Source organism: Macaca thibetana, chromosome 17 (genome assembly GCF_024542745.1).
Source record: "Macaca thibetana thibetana isolate TM-01 chromosome 17, ASM2454274v1, whole genome shotgun sequence".
Lineage (NCBI taxonomy): Eukaryota > Metazoa > Chordata > Mammalia > Primates > Cercopithecidae > Macaca > Macaca thibetana.
Window position 1 is genome coordinate 11,816,823 of NC_065594.1, and position 21,316 is coordinate 11,838,138.

A 21,316-nucleotide genomic window follows, 5' to 3' on the forward strand; every position below is an offset into this window, starting at 1 on the left:
ACAGAACATTTTGTACAAACATTTTAAATTCTAATCTATTTTCATTCTACTCATTTTTCAGTAAACCAGATATGTCACGTCTGAGACTTGCTGCTGGGAGTGCTATTGTGAAGCTGGCACAAGAACCCTGTTACCATGAAATCATCACATTAGAACAATATCAGCTATGCGCATTAGCTATCAATGTAAGGAAATGGCTATGTACAACTACGTTAGAAGGTCTTTGACTTTTAGGAAGGAAAAAAATCCACTGTCATACATAGATTAAAATCTTGAATGTTTATGGTTGGTTTGTTTTTGAAAAATTTATGCATGAGAAACATCTCAGAGTTCTGAAACTGTCATTTGAGTTTTGGGTCGCTAACATAGTACAGTTGGTCTTCTTATTTGTAATAGTTTTCTATAATGTTATCACAGGCATTCAGTTAGCAGATACTGAACAATTGCTCTTAGGAGAAGTCACAGAATAGATTCCTTCAAGCCCCTGGCCACAACATTTTCATCATCCAGTTAATGTACAACCTTGTTTTATGTATGTTTCTGTTTAAAGACTATTTATTATATATAGTCGTCTCATTAACACTGAACTCATAGCCAACAACACTGTAACTCATACCTGAACAAAGCTTATCTAGTACACACATTTTCTCTGTAAGGAATATCAGAACCTTCTTGTGCTTTGGAACGCCAGACAGCAGTTCATCACTATGCTTGTGCTTTGAAACACCAGACAGTACTTCATCATGAACTAACAAAAACATCAACCACAAAACTGTGACCTCAAAAAGGACAGTTTACATATGAAAGCTGAAACGAAGGCACGGTGTTGCCTTCTTTGACATTAGCTGGGAATGTACACATCTGGCTACTTACATTTTTTGCTGCTTTGTGTATTTACTTTGCAAATGACCAAAAAATTGCTTCAAGTATTAATTTTGGTGTTACAAATAAATTTTAATGAGTATGCAAATTTCTAAAGATAGAATCCACAAATAGTGAAGACTGACTGTATGTATTCAGTTCCTGAAAGGAAACAACAGTATAGAAGTTTATAGTTTATATGACATAGAACTAATTTCAGGTTAGAAGCATTCCTTATTACTCGGTGAGTTAAGTTTTCAGATTATGAGCAGTAAAATTTTCAGATTCCTATTCCAGTTTTATGGATTTCTTGTTAGAGTAACTTTATATTTGGACTGTACAACTTTAGAAGTCTTTAGCATCATTGAGAAAAGTAAAAAGGGCTTTCACATTAGTAAATAAAATAATTTCAGTACGAGTTTTTCATTAATAATTTGGTTATTTTACACTTAAGTTTTTCTGTTCTTTTCCAAGCAGTCTTAATAATTTACTTCAGTCATCATTGTAATTCTTCATTCCCACCCTTTATTCTAGTACATATTTTTAAATTGCCACTTATGTATAACTCTCTAGATGCAAACAATCATCTATTTTTAAACTGTAATCATTTTTGTCAAATGATTTGTCAAGACTGGTACTTCAGTCTTTTAAAAACAGCTATTTCAGCCGGGCGCGGTGGCTCAAGCCTGTAATCCCAGCACTTTGGGAGGCCGAGACGGGTGGATCACGAGGTCAAGAGATCGAGACCATCCTGGCTAACCCGGTGAAACCCTGTCTCTACTAAAAAATACAAAAAACTAGCCGGGCGAGGTGGATGGCGCCTGTAGTCCCAGCTACTCAGGAGACTGAGGCAGGAGAATGTCGTAAACCTGGGAGGCGGAGCTTGCAGTGAGCTGAGATCCGGCCACTGCACTCCAGCCTGGGCGACAGAGCGAGACTCCGTCTCGGAAAAAAAAAAAAAAAAAAAAAAAAAAAGGCAGCTATTTCAAATTCTGTTAATGATTTTCGTTTTATTGTTCAGACAAAACCATTTAAGAAATAATATTTGGGGGCTGGGTGCGGTGGCTCACACCTGTAATCCCAGCACTTTGGGAGGCTGCGGCATGTGGATCATGAGGTCAGGGGTTCGAGACCAGCCTGACCAACATGGTGAAACCCCATCTCTACTAATAATACAAAAAATTAGCCGGGCATGGTGGCACGCACCTGTAATCCCAGCTACTCAGGAGGCTGAGGCGGGAGAATCGCTTGAACTGGGGAGGCAGAGGTTGCAGTGAGTCGAGGTCGTGCCATTGCACTCCAGCCTGGGCGACAGAGTGAGACTCCATCTCAAAAAAAAAAAAAAAAGAATTTTGGGGAGCCCATAACTTCCTTGGTTTAGTTTCCCTGCTTAATTGTTGGAGATAATCTTATAAGAACCTGAAAATTGTTTAAAAAGTATCTATTACATTTCTTAGAAGAAAGCAACATGTGTAATTATTTTGTTAAATTGGTAAGACTTACAGTCTATCAGGTTCTTGGTATGATATTTCTTAGAGCATTTGCTGCTATCATTATTGAAGTGGAAATATTTAAAAAACACAAAGTATAGAAATACAAGAAATGGACTTTATTGGAAACTTACAGTATTTAAGAAGTATGTGCCAGCCATTAGGTAAATGTCCACTATGAGTAAAAAGCATCCACAGTTACTGACTTCTAAGGACTTCCTTTCCAGCACAATATTTGTTATATATTGCCACCTCAAGCACCAAATTCCCAAGGTGAAAGTTCAAATGGCCTAAACTTTAAGATTGTTTTGGAATTCTCTTGACTATGGAACATGTGTCAGTGGTTAAAAATGAGTTACTAGCATCTTCTCACAACTTAGAAACATATCAAATTACCCTATTTTAAACAAAACTTTTCTCTAATTATGTTCTTCCTTTACATCACTTGCCCATCTCCTCTTTTTAAACCTCCAAACCTCAAGAAAGAATAATCTCTCTTTGTCTCTCTTACTCTCTTATCCTGTCTTCTCTACTCATATTTTGTCATTTGCCTTCATTGTTTTCCAAAAATGTCCTGTTGAAGTCCTCAAGTCCAATGATACTGGGCTTCATTATCCTATTTATATTATTTGACACAACTCATTACTCCTTTATTCTTAAAACTGTCTTATTTGGTTTCTGTCTCTTGATTATTGCTTTACTTATCTGATTACATTTTCTGGCTCGTCCTCTTTTTTTTTTTTTTTTTTTAAATGTATGTGTTTTATGAGGATCTATCTAGGATCAACTTCTTTACTTACTCAATCTTCTTTGGCCGTCTCATCATCTGTGTAAGTGACTCTTAAATCAGCAACCTGAGTTTTTTTCAAGACTCGGGTCCTACTTCAAATGCTAAACAGAAGTTTTATACTTTTATGTTCTGTGAATATAATCTTGAGATAAATTTGTAATATTTCCCAGATCTAGTCTTTCTTGACATGTAGAGCCTATATAAGTGTTAAATAAATCTGAATGACATTTCTTATACCTAAAAGCATGGTTTATATTTGACTGTTGTCTTGTCCTTACACCTTGTTGCAAAGTACAGATAATTCTGTCCTTTGATATCCATTATATAATTTTTATTCATACTTTCTTGACCATTCTTATTGCTGCAATCATCATTAGCTCTCACCAAGACTGTTGTGAATCTTTTTTATTGTTGGTAAATTTCCGTAATTACAGGTATGATCATGTCATTCCTCTGTTCAAAAAATATTTAGGAGGTTTATACTTGTAAAAATAACTGCACATATTTTACAGCCTGGTGTTTGAGTCCCTCTAATATTTTAACCCGAATATACACTTAAAAATCTTGTTGAGCACACTCTCCTTTACTTAACCTCATTTCATGTAGCTGAACAGCTTTTTTTCTTTTATGTGCCTTGTACTTTGCTTCCTTTAATTTTCTCCTTACTCCCATTTCCACACATCCAACCTAACCCTTCCTTCAAGTCAGCGCTCAGACACAACCTTCTTTACAAAACTCGCTCTGATTCTTTTAGCTGGAAGAAGTCTTTGATTTCCTATGGATTTTTTCTGCAGTCCTCTGATACATACAAGACTATGCTTTGTGCTTTGCTACATGTACTTTATTTCTTGAGTTGAGGCTCTTTAAATGCACTATTGTATCTGGGAGGCGGCTGTTATGTACTTGAACAGAAAGTACATTTGCAAAAATTTAATAAAACTATGAATTTTAACAATAATTGCTTAGATATTTTAGAACTTGGAATTCAGTTCACGAAAAATTTACTCTGTACTTCTGTGTGTTGTATATTGTTCTAAGTTCTGGAAATACAAAGATGAGTAAGTCATGGTTGTAGCCCAAAGAAGCTAACAATCTCTTAGGAGAACAGAGAATAGAGTTGTATCAATAATACAATGAGATACACAAAGTAATTGAACGATTTACATGGAATTAATGGTAGTTTTGAGGATACTTTGTACTAAAAAAAAGCTACTAAAAGTGAATTTACTTAAGCTGCAGACTAAAGTTAATTTCATAGTCAGTAGTGAATAAAAGCTTTGATTGGAACTTTATCTTGGGGGGGAACTTTGTAGTATTAGACACCATCTGTTTTTTTCCTATGTTTAACCAATTATATACAGTATTTGCTTTTTTGGGGGTACATTTTTTTCAGATAAAATTGTATTACCCTATTCTTTATTTCCCATTTCACTTTTGTAATACCGGTCAAAAGGATAATCATCTTTGCAGAAAAACATTTGAAGACTTCCTCAGTTCCCAGTAGCGCTTTTTATACTTAATTATTCACATGATTCTCTTGAAGTTCGTGTGTGTGTGTCATCATTCCTGCCAGTTTTCTCTTCTTCAGTTATTATTTGTGTTAGTGGAGTTGCCTATGATTTCCCAGTTATCTAACATCACTTTGATGACTTTTTGAAAACCTGCTACTTGTGTGATGATTCAAGGGTTGACACTGCAGTTAACTTGTATTGTTGCATCCTGAATGATTAGTCAGAGAGGGACAAAAACCTGTACTTGATTGGGATTTTAATGAATGACCTGCTCATTTGTGAATACGCTTGTGATATGTGGATTTTTACTTACCCAGTTTGTAATTGGGTATTTTCATAATAAATAATTCTATAACAGAGACTCTTCTCTGTGGGACTGAGGGCAGGGTGAGTTAACATTAACTTTGTTTTGTTGAATACGAGGGTAGATAATTGTTTCTGTGAAAACTAGACTGCTTTTTCCCCTTCCCTCCCCACAGCTAGTTTTTACCCCCCGCCCCAAGATGGAGTCTTGCTCTGTCGCCCAGGCTGGAGTACAGTGGCGCAATGTCAGCTCAGTGTAACCTCCGCCTCCCGGGTTCAAGCATTTCTCCTGCTTCAGCCTCCCAAGTAGCTGGTATTACAGGCAACCGCCACCACACCTGGCTAATTTTTGTATTTTCAGTAGAGACAGGGCTTCACCATGTTGGCCAGGCTGGTCTCAAACTCCTGACCTCAGGTGATCCACTTGCCTTGGCCTCCCAAAATGGCTGAGGCGTGAGCCACTGCGCCCGGCCTCTGTGTGTGTGTGTGTGTGTGTGTGTGTGTCTGTGTGTGTTTTAAACTTTAGGTTCAGGGGTATATGTACAGGTTTGTTATATAGGTAAATTGTTGAGTCACAGGGGTTTGGTGTACAGATTATTTCATCATCCAGGTAATAAGCGTAGTACCCAAAAGGTAGTTTTTCCATCTTCACCCTCCTCCTACCCTCCACCCTCAAGAAGGCTTTGGTGTCTGTTGTTCTTTTCTTTGTGTTCATGTGTACTCAATGTTTAGCTCCCACTTACAAGTGAGAACAGCAGTAGTTGGTTTTCTGTTCCTTTATTCGCTAAAGATAATGGCCTCCAGCTCCATCCATGTTGCTGCAAAAAGCACATGTAGTATTCCATGGTGTATCCGTATCACAGTTTCTTTATCCAGTCTATGGTTGATGGACGTTTATATTGATTCTGTGTCTTTGCTGTTGTGAATAGGGCTGCAGTGAACATATACATACATACATGTACCTTCATGGTAGAAATGATTTATAGTCCTTTGGGTATATACCCAGTAACAGGATTGCTATGTCAAATGGTAGTCCTGTTTTCAGTTTTTTGAGAAATCACCAAACTGCTTTCCACAATGGCTAAACTAATTTACGTTCCCACCAACAGTGTATTAGTGTTACCCTTTCTCCACAGTCTCACCAGCATCTGTTATTTTTTGGCTTTCTATTAATAGCCATTCTGACTGATATGAGATGGTATCTCATGGTTTTGATTTGCATTTCCCTAATGATTAATGATGTTGAACATTTTTTCATATGCTTTTTGGCTGTGTGTATATCTTCTTTTGAAAACTGTCTGTTTATGTCCTTTGCCCACTTTTTAATGGAGTTGTTTGGTTTTTGTTTGTTAATTTATTTAAGTTTCTTATAGATTCTGGATATTAGACTTTTGTTGGATGCATAGTTTGCAAAAATTTTCTCCCATTCTGTTGTTTGTCTGTTTATTCTGTTGATCGTTTGTTTCTTTTGCTGTACAGAAGCTCTTTAGTTTAGACTACTTCTCTAAAAGTAGATGTTTGGTATTTTGATAAACTGAAATTTAAATGAAATGAAAGAAGATATATAAAATAAGGATTTAAAGATAAGAGCAAGACGTTATGACCAAGATTTTTGGGGAAGATAAACAAAGTAAATGATCATTCTAGATGAAGAAATTGTTAACAACAGTAAGAAACACACCATACTGTATTTAACTGGTGGAGCATAAGGTGTAATCATGAAGGTCTTTGTAGGTCATATAGAAAAGTTTGAACTTTTCCCTATGCAGTAGTCTCTCCTATCTGTGGTTTAGCTTTTCCAGAATAAGATATTTTAAGAACAAGGGAGACCACATTCACATAACATTTATTATAGTATATTGTTATACTTGTTCTATCTTATTATTAGTTATTGTTAATTTATTGCTGTGCCTAATTTATAAATTAAACTTTATCATAGGTATATATGTATAGAAAAACACATATATAGGATTTGGTGCTATCCTCAGTTTCAGGCATCCACTGTGGGTCTTGGAATGTATCCTTCACTGATAAGGGGAAACTCCTGTCTTTCAGAAAAACTTCTGGTCATCTGTGTGCCAGGGTTTGTGTTAGGCTTAGAGAGGTAAAGGTAATTCTTTTCTGCAAGGAACAAGTACCGATGGGTAAGACAAACATTTAAACCAGTCATTTTAATACTTTATACTAAATGCTGTGCTGGAGATAAGTACAGAATGCTAAGAGCACAGAGGTGGGTGCTGGATACAGATTACACACTGCTTTCTGTCTGATGTATAAGCTGTCTTTAAGGGTAAGTAGGAGTTAGCTAGGAGATTAGGGGTGGGTAGTTTAGGAGAGGGGAGTAGTATGAGTTAAGCAGGCACATGGGTAATAATCAGCCTGGTTTAAGTATAGAAGTCAAAGTAATTTGGTGTTTCTGAAATGGATTAGTAATTCTTACCTTCAGAGTTGTGCTTTTTAATTCTTTATTAAAAGACAAGATCTTGCTATGTCTGTCTTAGCCTCCTGAGTAGTTGGGACTACAGGTGTCTACCACCGTGCCCAGCTAGAGTTGTGCATTTTAATATGAATAGTTTTTTTCAGTGATAGAACTAAAATGTATAAATTGGACAGTTTTATCTTGCCCAGTAAATGAAAGAGAGACATATGAGATTGTGTTTAAACCTTAATTTTTGTATCTTACTTAAGTTAGGGCAGATTTATATTTACTAGTTTTTTTCTGTTTTAAAGGTATGTTTTTTTTCTAACACATCTAACTGGTACTTATTAAGGTCCAGATGAATAGTGCAGCTTTGAAATGAACTTTAGTCACAACATCTCACTCTTGTGAGCAGTGAAGCAATTATCGTAGATAAACTTGCTACTATTTACTCTTTACTTAAAATAGCAAATTTTATATCTGAAGTCGTTACTCTTTGCTGCCATTTGAATAATATCTGGAATAATTGTGTCTTTACAGGATGAATGCTATCAAGTAAGACAAGTGTTTGCCCAGAAACTTCACAAAGGCCTTTCCCGTTTACGGCTTCCACTTGAGTATATGGCAATCTGTGCCCTTTGTGCAAAAGATCCTGTAAAGGAGAGAAGAGCTCATGCTAGGCAATGTTTGGTGAAAAATATAAATGTAAGGCGGGAGTATTTGAAGCAGCATGCAGCTGTTAGTGGTAAGCATATAAGAAAATGAAAAGGATACTTTTTCAGCCTACTAGTTTCAGTTTTATAGAATACAACATGATATTACTGTTATTTATTATTTGTAATTGACACTCATTAAGATATTACCATTTTTCGATAACTGCTTTTCATTTAATATAAAGGTCATTTAAAAAATATAAATGCATGGTACTTAAATATCAACCTTTATCTCTTTATGTGAAGGACTAAATGGCCAAGGAAAATAAACAATGACATTAGAGGTACTTTTAACAGAATAGTAAAATTTGTACATTTATATAGATTGTCTAAACATTATCTTATTTTAGTTGAAAAAAAGTACAAGTCTTTGATCTTTGTTGTTTGTTCTCACCTGTAGCTGACATTAATATCAGGTGTTTGCGTGCCTACTTTTCATCTGCTCACTTTACCCCATTGAGGTTAGTTGGTGTGCCTCTTGACTTCTATGATTTGTTTAACAATCAGCATTAAAATCCATCCCGTTATCTCAGTTAGAAATGAGAGGCATTATTCATACCGTTTTTCCCTCCTCTCATCCGTGAGCAAGTTCTGTTAATTCTTTCTCCAAATGTCTTGAACATTTATCTTCTACTCTCCTACCTTGCTATATTTTCACTTGGATTGTTGTATACATTGCCTCCCTGTAGTAATTGTTCCTGTGCCTCTGACCCACTGCCTGCTGTATCACATTGTTATCAAAATTATCCTTCTAAAACAGATTAGATCACATCAGTCCCTTACTTGAAATTTCTGTTGATTCTCTGTTGCTCGTGGGATAAAGTTGAAACACCTTATCATAGCCCTTTATAGTTTGCTCTCAGCCTGAGTTTCAAGCTTTCTTTCTGCTCCCTATTATGAACTCTCTGTTTCATTTACTTTCGATTACTTGAAATTTGTGTAACAGTCTTTTTTCTCTCTTGTTAACTCTATCTGGAAATTGCCTCCCATTTCCAGACAAACAGTGAACAAAACCAAGGAACATGGTTGACACCTTTTGAATGCTTCAAAATAGAGTTTTGTGGCTACCACATCACTGTGACCCTCTTTCTTTTTCTTCGTTCCTTACGTTGGAAAATGTGAGGGTTCTGCAATCACAGCCCACCTCTGCCATTTACTGGTCGTATTTTGGCAGATTGCTTAATCATTCGTGCCCTAGTTTCCTTATTTGCAAAATTGATATAATTATACTGATTGCTTATGGTTGTTATGAGAATTAAAAAATTACATGCAGTGCCTGGCATAATATATGGCCCAAAGAAGTGCTCAGTATGTTAGCCATTCTTCTTTTGGTGCACCTTTCACATTGAAGTGTAGCTTCCGTCTCTGATTATGCTTTAGTGTGAGCTCTTTACCTAGTCTTACTCATCTTTATATTTTTAGATTCTAATATAGGCCTGGAACATAGTAAACACTGAATAAATATTTGATAGAATTTAATTTTAATTTCACCAGATTTTAAACTGTGTTACTTTTTTCTTTCCACATTGGCCTTGAAATGAATGATGTTACATACAAACTATTCTCTGTAGATTTAGCAATAGAAATAAAGGAAATTTGATGCTTTATTGACACATATACACGAGGTTAAAACATCTAATTTATATTTTTATTTGGAAAATAGGAAATATAAATAAATGGAAATTGTCCAGAATATGAGTCCCAGTCTGTGCGTACCCTTTGTTAAACAACAATTAGGTTTACCATTCTGACCTCTCTAACAGAATGTGCTTATCTCAGCCAACATACAAAAATAATTGAATTTAAACTAAATAGCTGTTGAAACTCTTAAGTCTGTTCCTTCATTCTGTTCTTCTGTTACAAGTAGTGTCAGCCTCTTGTTGTTCCATACTGACTCTGAAAAATACTAGATGTTACTCATTTTGCTCAGCAGCTTAAAGAGAGTGTTAAACATAGGGGCACTTCTAATAGGAAAAATAGATGTTTTGTCTCTCACTCTTGAATATAGTTTGTTTGGGTCACTTTTTCCTTACGTATTTTAAAATTGAAATATTTGTTTCTGTAGCCTCAGCCCACGATTTATTTAGTAGGCCGTTTCAGTATTGAACATGGTAGGTGAATGAATAGACTGTTTATCGTGTACCTCAACACAGGGTATTTCAATATATTTTTCTTCAAGTCATTGTGGTAAACTGTTGGGATGCAGAAAATGTAGTACGAAAGAAAGAGTGTGTAAGATTTGGTTTTCTAACCTGGATATTTTTTTGTTTGTTTGTTTGTTTCTTTTTCTTTTTCTTTTTTCTTTTCTTTTCTTTTTTTTTTTCTTTTTCAGAAAAATTATTGTCTCTTCTACCAGAATATGTTGTTCCATATACAATTCACCTTTTGGCACATGACCCAGATTATGTCAAAGTACAGGATATTGAACAACTTAAAGATGTTAAAGAGTAAGACTTTTTCCATCCCATTTTCATATTTTCTGAAAGTTATTTTTTTCTCCTTAATGCTGATAATTGGATCTCAATTGTAATTAGTTTATTGATGTATTTCATTTATTAGGCGTTTAAGGTTCTTTATTTGCTCTCTTGTCTTTCTTTTTTCATACCATCTCTTTATATTACATTTTTAATGTAGTTTCCCAAAACTTAATCATAATTATTATAGTTATGTTTCTTTACCAGTCTGGTGTTCCTTTTCTATTGAAGTAATTCATTAAAATTTCCATTCCATTTCTTTTCTTTTCCTTCTTTCTGAAACTGTGTAGATTTTCATGTGAGGTCAGTTAATAATCTCTCTTTTATTCATGTAGTAAGCACATTTTTCTGTGCAATAACTATCTTCCTCTGTAGAAAGAGAATGGTCTGATTTAACAATGGGCCAGATTCATAACTGGGGAACTACTTCCAGTTATTACTTAATTGGTAATTCTCTAACTAGAGTTTAAAATATTTGTAATTCTTTCAAAGATTATTGCTTGAAGACTGAAAACACTGTACGTGCCTAGATGGGGAATAGGAATATAATGATATTTAGAGAAGTCTTTTTAAGACCAGCATAATTCTTTAAATAAGCTCGAGACCCTAGTCCTCTTTCAGTTACAATAAAAGATTACCATTGGGATTTTTAATCAACTAATTTATGATGCCTTTAGTTTCCTGTTATGTTAAAATAATTCTTAATGTCTTAATGTATGGAAATATTTCATAGTTAAATAATTTGAGAAGCTTCAGGAGAATAAAATCAAATTACTGATACATTCTCATGGCAAAGGAAAAAATGCCCTTTTTTCCCACTGCAGTTTTCTTTTTTAAAAAATAAGAAATTAGGTTGGCTGGTCATGGTGGCTCATGCGTGTAAACAGGTCTCAGCACTTTGGGAGGCTGAGGTGGGTGGATCAGCTGAGGTCAGGAGTTCCAGAACAGCCTGGGCAACATGGCAAAACCCCATCTCTACTAAAAATACAACAAAATTAGCCAGATGTGGTGGTGCATGCCTGTAGTCCCAGCTACTTGGGAGGCTGAGGCAGGAGAACTACTTGAACCTGGGCAGTGGAGGTTGGCAGTGAGCCAAGATCGTGCCACTGCACTCCAGCCTGGGCAACACAGTGAGACTCCGTCTCTATTTAAAAAAAAAAAAAAATTAGTTCTATCAAAATTAGTTCTATGTTAGAGTGATTAAAACTGTTGAAAACATCTAGCCACCTCTTTCTGAGAACACTGGGTTTTTAAAAATAAATAAAACATCCTTTGGAATTTACTAGACACTTAACGGTTGTATTTCTAAGTTGCCTCAGTGTAGCCATGTGTGATCTCCGTTCTATCAGGGAGCCACTTCAGAAGAACTTATCCTATACCTAAGTTCCTAAAGGTTATTTTTTTCTGTTCTAGTATAATACCTTGCTTCACATTTCTCTCTTCCTTTTCCCATTACTTTTCTCCTCTATGTATCAACTATAACTTTGTTCCTTTCTCTCTGTATAATACATAGGCAAAACACTTTCATTTTTTATTGAATGGAGTTTTATGTAATTAACTTTAAAACTGAGCTACTGAAGCTTTCTTTTAATTTTTCCCTTTTTAAGTAAAGACAATGCTTATAGTTGTCTATTGTGACTTGTTCTCTCTATTAATGAGTATTCTTAACTGTTTTTATATTTAATAAGGCAGTTATATTCTCTTGAAGAGTTCCCATCAGGACTGTAGTCAGTCTTGAGTATCTGAGGCCTCACTTGATCCATGGCCCCACTATTCCTTTGACAGTCTTTAACTCCCTGCCATAGCTGAGGGTTAAGATGACTTCATCCTTTCTGCCATTTATGTTTCCTCTTTAACCTGCCTCCTTGGAAATCTAGTGAGATTTTAAGAAGGGATCTTATAAGCTTATGTCTGCATTGTTGACCTGTTTATATGTTTGTGTGACATATTCTTTTTTCTTGCTGATTTGTAACTGTTTCTTTCTTTTTTCTTCCTGGAGTTACATAATCTAGGTTTGTTATATTTATATTTAGAATTATTGTATCTATATTTAACAAAGGATTATTTTCTTCTGTATTTCTTTTTTCCTTTTTTTTTTTTTTTTTAGATGTCTTTGGTTTGTTCTGGAAATATTAATGGCTAAAAATGAAAATAACAGTCATGCATTTATCAGAAAGATGGTAGAAAATATTAAACAAACAAAAGATGCCCAAGGACCAGATGATGCAAAAATGAATGAAGTATGTAATTCTTTGTAAATAATTATGGTTCCATATTGATTTAAAAATTTAGGTGTAAGGTATGAAACTTTTGTAGTATTTATAGACAGCATCAAATAATTTTTTCTATTAGTAATTAGAATTACTGACATGCAATTAGCAGTAATTTTATTACAAGTAAATGAGCAAAACCAGTAGTGTAAACTAAAATGCTTACACAGACTATTGCTTTCATTAGTTTACTGTTCAGACTGGATTCATGTTCTGATATTATTGCTAGTTTACAGAGTCTAGATTGCCAGCTTAAGTATCTGTTTTTTAAAAATATACTATTGCAGAAACTGTATACCGTGTGTGATGTTGCCATGAATATCATCATGTCAAAGAGTACTACATACAGTTTGGAATCTCCTAAAGACCCAGTACTACCAGCTCGTTTCTTCACTCAACCTGACAAGGTAGTTGCTTTACAATTTGTGTAAGTTGAAATAAAATGTATTCTGAGCACTGGGTTGTAGGAAGATAGGAATCATCATGGAAAGATTGCTATGAGTCTTAAGAATGTGATTTAAGATCAGAACCAGAATATGAGTCAAACTGGAGGACACACGTAAGGTTCAGATATTAGGACGATCTGGTGTTTATGTTCAGTTTTAAGACAGTCTTAGAGCACAGGCAGAAATGTGATCAAAGCATGTGAATTTGTGAATTAATGGCCATTGTTCAAAATGGGAAGGAGAGTGCTGATAGAGATACAGTCTGAAGTTAAAGCCCTTTATTGGGATTTGTAATTGGTATGAGGAAACAAACAGAGAACGGACACTGGAACATGCCTAAGACCCTGGGAATACTACAAGAGTGTTACCAAACCACTCTCCAAAAAACTTGAGTGTGATATGAGATGTAAAAAGTATTTCCCACAATCCCTCTTACTCCCTCATAATTTATTTAATTCCTCATAATTTAGCTGAACATATTGAGTAACAGAGTATGGAAATGACCACTATCCTCCTTTTGCTTTTAAAGCAAAGTGCCAGTTAAGACCTTACCAGGGTATAGAGATTTGGAACAGCCCTATAGGAGTGCTTAGTAGCTAAAAGGGCTGTCACGTTGAGGTGAGCAGAGTAATAGATGTATATGTGATCTTTCTCCTGAAGGGTGTTATTAAAGAAGCATGTGTTTTCTGATGCACTCTGAGAGCTCTAACATGTTAGAGCTCAAATATGTTTTGTTAATATTAGAGTTGGCATGAGGTTGGTTTAAGCTTATGACAGTAGTTAAAATCAGTGACTGAAATTTTGTGTTTCATATGATAATTTAGTTTAAATAAAAAAACTGCTGTTTGCTTTGTTGGCTTTTGAACCACCTCGTAGATAGTGTTTTAATATTCACTGACAACTTCTTTTTCTCTTGGTTGTAGAATTTCAGTAACACCAAAAATTATCTGCCTCCTGAAATGAAATCATTTTTCACTCCTGGAAAAGTATGTTTTGAGAATCATTTTAATTTTTATGTGGCAGCTTATTTTAGTGTGATTATTGGCAAAATTGTGTTATATTGTATTGCTTCAAAAATTTGTATTTTCAAGCTAGAAAAATATAAGTATTAACTGTCTTCCATTTACTAGTAAGAAATAATTATATTTACTAAATATATGCAAGCTGAAATACACAGACTTACTTTTTAGCTTGTAATTAAGTCCCAGGAGACCTGATTCTTAGACTTCTTAGATTAATATCAAGATAAAAAATCTTCAAAAAAACATATTCTTATGTCTTTCCATGGCAAGGGTCTAATTATCTATTTTCATTGTTGATTATTCATTTCATTTGTTCTCACTTTTTATGTAAGCCATTTTCTCCAAATAACTAAGAAATTCAACTGTTATGCTGTCTGTATAGTTTTTAATTTGTTCAAGTAATATTTAGTTTATACTTATTTTGCTTAAGGATAGACACATTTTTCATGATTTGTAAGTAAATACCTTGACAGAGATGTTATTTATGGTTCTTTACATGTAACTTTCTTTTGGCTTTAATCAAATAAAAAGATGTGCATTTCTCATTTCAGCCTAAAACAACCAATGTTCTAGGAGCTGTTAACAAGCCGCTTTCATCAGCAGGCAAACAATCTCAGACCAAATCATCACGAATGGAAACTGTAAGCAATGCAAGCAGCAGCTCAAATCCAAGCTCTCCTGGAAGAATAAAGGGGAGGTAAGTGCAGAAGAAATGCCACAATTTACATTTAAGGATTCCAGCAAGGCTATGAGATCTGAAATAATATAATCCAAAATGTTTCATGTCAGTAAATGGAAAGTAATGTATTACTTACTTTTTCCATTTAACATTGGTAGTCACAAGTTCATACTTACTTGCTTTCTCATTTTGGATGGGTGCTCCATCTTAGGCTTTCATTGTTTAGTTTGTTGGGGGTAATCTGTGTTAGTACACATAAACTAGTTTCCAACCTCAGTGTGTAGCAATTCTAAAACTGTTACATTATGGTGTATCATACAATGGGATACATAGTCATTAAACATGATGAGGTCTGAGTTAGTATGGAAGAGTTTCCACAATACATTATTGAGTGAAAAAGGCCAAGTATATAAAACAGCATTATGGAATCTTTAAGTATTGAAAGCAGATTTATGTTCACATTTGTTTTTATATGCATAGAAATTTTTTTGAAGAATATACAAAATCTTAACAGTGTTTATGTTAGTATAGAAGGGAGGCTATTTTATACTTTTTGGTATCATTTGAATATCTTTGTTTAGTACCATGTACATGTATAAACTTTTTTGTTTGTTTTAAAAGTGTGTTTTTGCTTTTTGGGTTTTTAAAATTCAACTTTTAGATACGTTGGGTACATGTGCAGGTTTGTTACATGGGTATATTGCATCCAGGTAGTGAGTAGAGTACCCAATAGGTAGTTTTTCAGCCCATATCCTCCTTTCTCCAGCTCCCCCAGTAGTCTGCATCGTCTGTTGTTCCATGTGTATGCCCATGTGTGCTCGATGTTCCCTCCTATTTATAAGCGAGAACATGTAGTATTTGATTTGCTGTTCCTGTGTTAATTTGCTCAGGACTATGGCCTCCTTGCTGTGAAGTACATGATTTCATCCTTTTTTACGGCTGTGTAGTATTCCATGGTATATATGAACTTCATTTTCTTTATCCAGTTCATTATTGATGGGCATCTAGGTTGATTCCATATCTTTGATATTGTGAATAGTGCTGCATTAAACAAATGAGTGCATGTTCCTTTCTGTTATAATGATCTATTTGCATTTGGATATACAACCAGTAATAGGATTGCTAGATCAAATGGTAGTTCTGTTTTAGGTTCTTTGAGAAAGCTCCAAACTGTTTTCCATAGTGGCTGAACTAATTCACATTCCCACCAACAACCTATAAGTGTTCTATTTTCTCTTCTGCCTCACCAGCATCTGTTGTTTTTTAACTTTTTAGTAATAGCCATTCTGACTGATGTGAGATGGTATCTCATTGTAGTTTTGATTTGCATTTCTCTGATGATTAGTGATGATGAGCATTTTTTTATGGTTGGCCATTTGTCTTCTTTTGAGAAGTGTCTGTTCATGTCCTTTGCTCATTAAAAAATGTTTTAAAAATGATTCTTGTTTTGAGAAAAATAAAAGGAAAATTAATTCATCCTTTCACTAGTTTTAGCATAAGTGCTTAGGGCACCATTTGTTAGCACAGAGCATTGTATAGGGCTAACCTGCCACTATTTATTGATTTTTGCCAAGTTATTATTAAAAGACTATACTGTATTTTTCATTGTTGATAACCAATCAGTAAAGAAGGTAGATGACATTCTAAAAATCTTACCACCACATTTCTTACAGTGAATAAATTTTTGAATGATATGTAGTATGATAGAAATGAAAGAAATTGCATTTATAGCTTTTGTTTGTTCTAGATTCCTGTATTAATGCATGTTAGTGGCTGATACCTAAGTGACCGTTTAGTTATATCAGTTGGACATTTTCTACCAAGTGGCCTCATATTTAACATGACCAGAAACATTTCCATCAACTCATTTTCTAAATTACTGGTTTTTCTCCTTGAATTCCTCGTTATAATCAAAGATGATCTAATTCACTTAGTCATCTAGGCAAAAAGCCTCAAAATTGTGTTTGACTCTTCCCACCTCTATATTTGTTCAGTTGCTAAGTTTTACTAACTTTTTTCTAAGCAATGTTTTGTACTTCTCTTTTTACTGTCATCATTTAGTTCATTTTCTTTCTTTAATTATTGTTGTATTTGACTAGTTTACTTCCTTATTCCTCTCAACTGTGTATGTTGTATCACTGCTAGATAATCCTTTAAAAATACTGCTGTTGTGATGTTATTTCATTGCTCAGAGATCTTAATTGACTTCCCTTGTTTACTTTCAAGATAAGTATAATTTCACCCTCTCCTTATCATCCATTTGTTACTCAACACAAAAGTGTCGTAATTTATATTTTTTCAATATAGTTTTCTTTAAACTTTCTTTCAACTTGTGACCAATCTGTTTTGTTATTTTTTTTCTTCCAAATTCCATCTGTTTAGTGGGACTGTTTCCAGGGGAATGGAGTAGGTATATTTGAGAAACCTGTTTGGTTGGAGAGTAGGAATGAGGGAAAAATTATGAGAGGAAGTTAAGAGGTAGCCTGATTATGTTTGGACTTTGTGAACCACGGTAAGGAATCTGGATTTGATTTTAAGTGCAACTGAAAGGGTGGCCAGGGAGTCTAGCAATCTAATTTTTGTGTGTGTGTGTGTTTTTTTTTTAAATTGCCTTGATGATTTGTGCAGGATGTACTATAGAGGAGCTAGAATTGAGGTAGAAAAACCAGTCAGGAGTCAGCGAATCATAATCTATGGCAGGGATGAAGAGGGAAGAAGATGGTAAATAGTCAAATTTCAGATTTTTTTGTTTTTTTAAAGAGTAGTCAAGTGCAGTAGTGAGAAGGGAGGAGTGAGTTAAAACAAGGAGTTTGATGTGTAATTAACTATGAACAATCAGTTGAGAATAACTCACTACCTTTAGACCACTCTAAGATTTATTTAGATGTTAGATGCAGATGCTCTTTCTGATGGATTGGATGTGAACAGCTAGGGAAAGGGAGGATTTAAGGGTGTATCCTGGGCTTTTTACCTGAATAACTGGAAAGATGGTGGTACCATTTACTGAGATACAGAAGCCTTGAGGAAGAACAGGCTCTGTTTGTATGTGTGTGTTTTGGGGAAGTGGGAATAAGAAGAGTGTTCAAATGACTGTTTAGGTTACATTAAAGATCAGGTGCCTATTAGAGTTTCAAGTGAAGTGTTGAGTAGACAATTGGATATGTGAGTTTAGAACTCAGTGCAGCTGGATCAGAGATTGAGATTTAGGGTTCAACAACGTATAAATAGTTTTAAAAACTAGATAAAGATGAGACCACCCAGGACAGAAGCCTGGACCTTTATATGAATGCCTACTCTATGCTTGGCGCTGATTTAAGTGCTTGGCATACATTGGTAAGTAAAATTGATTGACAAAAGATTCATGCTTATATTCTAGCAGAGGAAGGTAGTCAGTAAGTAATAGATGTAATAATTATGGTGTGTTAGAGGGTGTTAAATGCTACAGAGAGAAGAAAAAATAGAATAGGGTAAGGAACTGGGGCAGGTTGCAGTGTGTAGACCAAGCTAACCTGCCAACAAGAAAAGTTTTAATTGGTTCTATGATCTGACCCCAAAATAGAATTTAGGTTTTAAAAAGAAAAAACTAGATTTAAATTTTTGATTTTTTAAATTTCTTCACTATATTGAATTAAATGAGCTTCATTGCTTGTTGAGTTAGTATCAAATATGGTAGAATAAAACTGGTTCATTTTTGAAAAGAATGAAATTTTTTCCCATGAATCTGTAAAGCTATACTAGGAACAGAAAAAGCTTTTAAGGTTATTTGATTGTAATAACAATTACAAATATCTGTATTAAAAGGCTTGATAGTTCTGAAATGGATCACAGTGAAAATGAAGATTACACAATGTCTTCACCTTTGCCGGGGAAAAAAAGTGACAAACGAGACGACTCTGATCTTGTAAGGGTGAGATATTTGCATTGATTTTATAATAATATTAATAATAATTTTACTTAGTAAATAGTAATGTTTACACTGAAACCAGTTAACATGACTATCAAATTTATATTTTCATTTTATTTTAGTGGCTTTAATCACAAACCTGAGTTTATAATTATCCTCTATGTAATTTAAGTATATAGAATCTGTGCTCCTTATGAATGTGATGAGTAATCTCAATTGTTCAGGTTTTTGGTATTAGACTTGCCAGTTGCATACTCAACTGTTTGGTTTTTGTATTGTTTTGTTTTCCTCATTTGCTTGGGGTTTTGTTGGTGGTGGTGGTGGTGTTAACATAGGATATTTAGACTTAGCCTTAGAGAAAGGGAATGGAATGAGGATCCTTAAAGGTTCTTTCGTTTAATTTATTTCTTGAGCCTTTTACTAATTGAGCTGCTATTAAAGGTAGAAAATGCTATAGTTCTCAAGTTCTTGTTCAGTTTTTAAATCTTAATAGAAATAATAAAATGATAACTTGTATGATAGTTGTGTTATTTTAAGACAAATTTGCTGAATTTTTAGTATAGACACAAAATACAGTTATGTCTTCTAACACAACTCTGGACTTAACTGGGTATGTTTTGACTTTACAGTTCAGCTTCAGATCATTTTCTTAATAACTGATTAGGCTATAAGAATCAATTTTCTTATCTGTATGTAAATTATGGATACTTAGCTGGTAAACTTTATCAGAGTAAGTGACTTAGCCCAAATGAATTGTTGCTGCTGTTTCATTGTTACGACTTTTGATTATGGTTATCATAATAATAAAAGTTAAAATGTTTGAATCTACTTGATTAATAGAGGTGAGAGGTTATCCGAAAAATAATTACTTTTGCTTTCTCTAAAATATTACTGTCCATCTTGTCTTCTACTGGTCCAACATTACACATGCCAAGAAGTCTATTTTCATGTTTCTCCAGTAACTTATTTTGGCAGAGTGTTTTTCTATTTGGAAAGAATTATTCTTTTTTTTTTTTTTTTTTTTTTTTTTTGAGATGCAGTCTCACTTTGTCGCCCAGGCTGGAGTGAAGTGGCGCGATCTGGGCTCACTGCAACCTCCGCCTCCCGGGTTCAGGTTATTCTCTTTCCTCGGCCTCCTGGGTAACTGGGACCACAGTTGTGTGCCAGCATGCATGGCCAATTTTTGTATTTTTAAAGGCGGGCTTTCACCATGTTGGCCAGGCTGGTCGCAAACACCTGACGTCAGGTGATCCACCCGCCTTGGCCTCCCAAAGTGCTGGGATTACAGGCTTGAGCCACACCACCCGGCCGAGAAAGAATTATCTAAAATTTTACTGAATTCTCACTATATTTACTGTAAGTTATGATGTTTATTGGTGCTTTAAAAATTTCACATGAGCAAAATTAAGAATTGATCATTTAGTTTGAAAAGAGTCTTGTTATCTGGATTTACAGAAGAAAATCCTTGAATTGGACAAGGTATTATGTCTTCTTAGTTCTCACTTAGTGCAGAAATTCCTTTATTAGTGATGAGAGCTGGTCACCATGTTGAGAATGCTTTAAGCAGAGAGCTCATGATGTATTTCATTTGTTGGAAAAGTCATCTAGGCCACTCATACCCACACCTATAGTGTACTACACTTATACCCTTAGTGTTCCCATCCCCTAAAAGTTGGGAAACATGGTTTTTATTAATTCTTAATATTCTGTTACCCTATAAATTTTACGTATACTTTTACCTTTTGGGATAGTACAGAGCAAAGTCTACTCTATTTTTCATAGAACAGTTTTGAATTTTTGAGCTCTTGAGATCTATTAGTATGATTGCAGTGGAGGCCTTTTGCTATTTGTTGTGGCATGGATAATGTGTAACGTTAGGTCCAGTTTTAGAGGTGCTAGGAGAATCTTATTAATAAGCTAGTTTTGACTGAAGTGCCCTCAGATGAGCATTATGAGACACAAATTGAATTTAAAGACCAGTGGATTATAATCAAAGAGCATGGTCTCATTTGCTTGTTACCAGCTTCACATTGAAATTTTATGGCAAAGGAATTATTTTCCATATACGTTTGTATTTAAATATTTAGCTTTATAAATAACATATTTTCCCTATCTTTTGCTTCTAACCTCAATTTTGTACTCCCTCTGTTCTTAAAACAGTGCAATGCAAAATGAAAAAGAAATGAGAAGTAGTGGTGCTTTAGGAAACTAGATTAGTATTCTCAAGAAAGTAGACATTGGGTTTTCTTTTTACCACCAACCTTTTCCAAAGCATAAAGGAAATCATCTTCCTTTTTACATCTTTGGACATCAAAAAGAATTGTAGCAATTAAAACAAGAAGTAACATTTTAAATTTAGTTCTGATTTAACATTTCTTTTACCTTCTCATCTTTGAGTAACAGTTAATTTTTAATTTGTGCACAAAACTCTAAA

The 21,316-nt window shown here is 34.5% G+C and overlaps 1 protein-coding gene across 5 annotated transcripts in view; it reads left to right on the forward strand.

The window, feature by feature from the left end:
* The window catches only part of PDS5B (PDS5 cohesin associated factor B), a 187,588-nt gene that overhangs the window by 157,530 nt on the left and 8,742 nt on the right, over positions 1-21,316 (forward strand). For 3 of the 5 annotated variants that reach the window (XM_050766807.1, XM_050766808.1, XM_050766812.1), the window contains exons 24-31: positions 62-185; positions 7,915-8,119; positions 10,420-10,534; positions 12,669-12,801; positions 13,119-13,238; positions 14,201-14,263; positions 14,851-14,996; positions 18,780-18,885. In XM_050766807.1, coding sequence (XP_050622764.1) covers positions 62-185; positions 7,915-8,119; positions 10,420-10,534; positions 12,669-12,801; positions 13,119-13,238; positions 14,201-14,263; positions 14,851-14,996; positions 18,780-18,885 — 1,012 coding nt within the window. The remainder of the gene's footprint in view (positions 1-61; positions 186-7,914; positions 8,120-10,419; positions 10,535-12,668; positions 12,802-13,118; positions 13,239-14,200; positions 14,264-14,850; positions 14,997-18,779; positions 18,886-21,316) is intronic. The other 2 variants (XM_050766809.1, XM_050766811.1) reach the window with 1 other exon arrangement.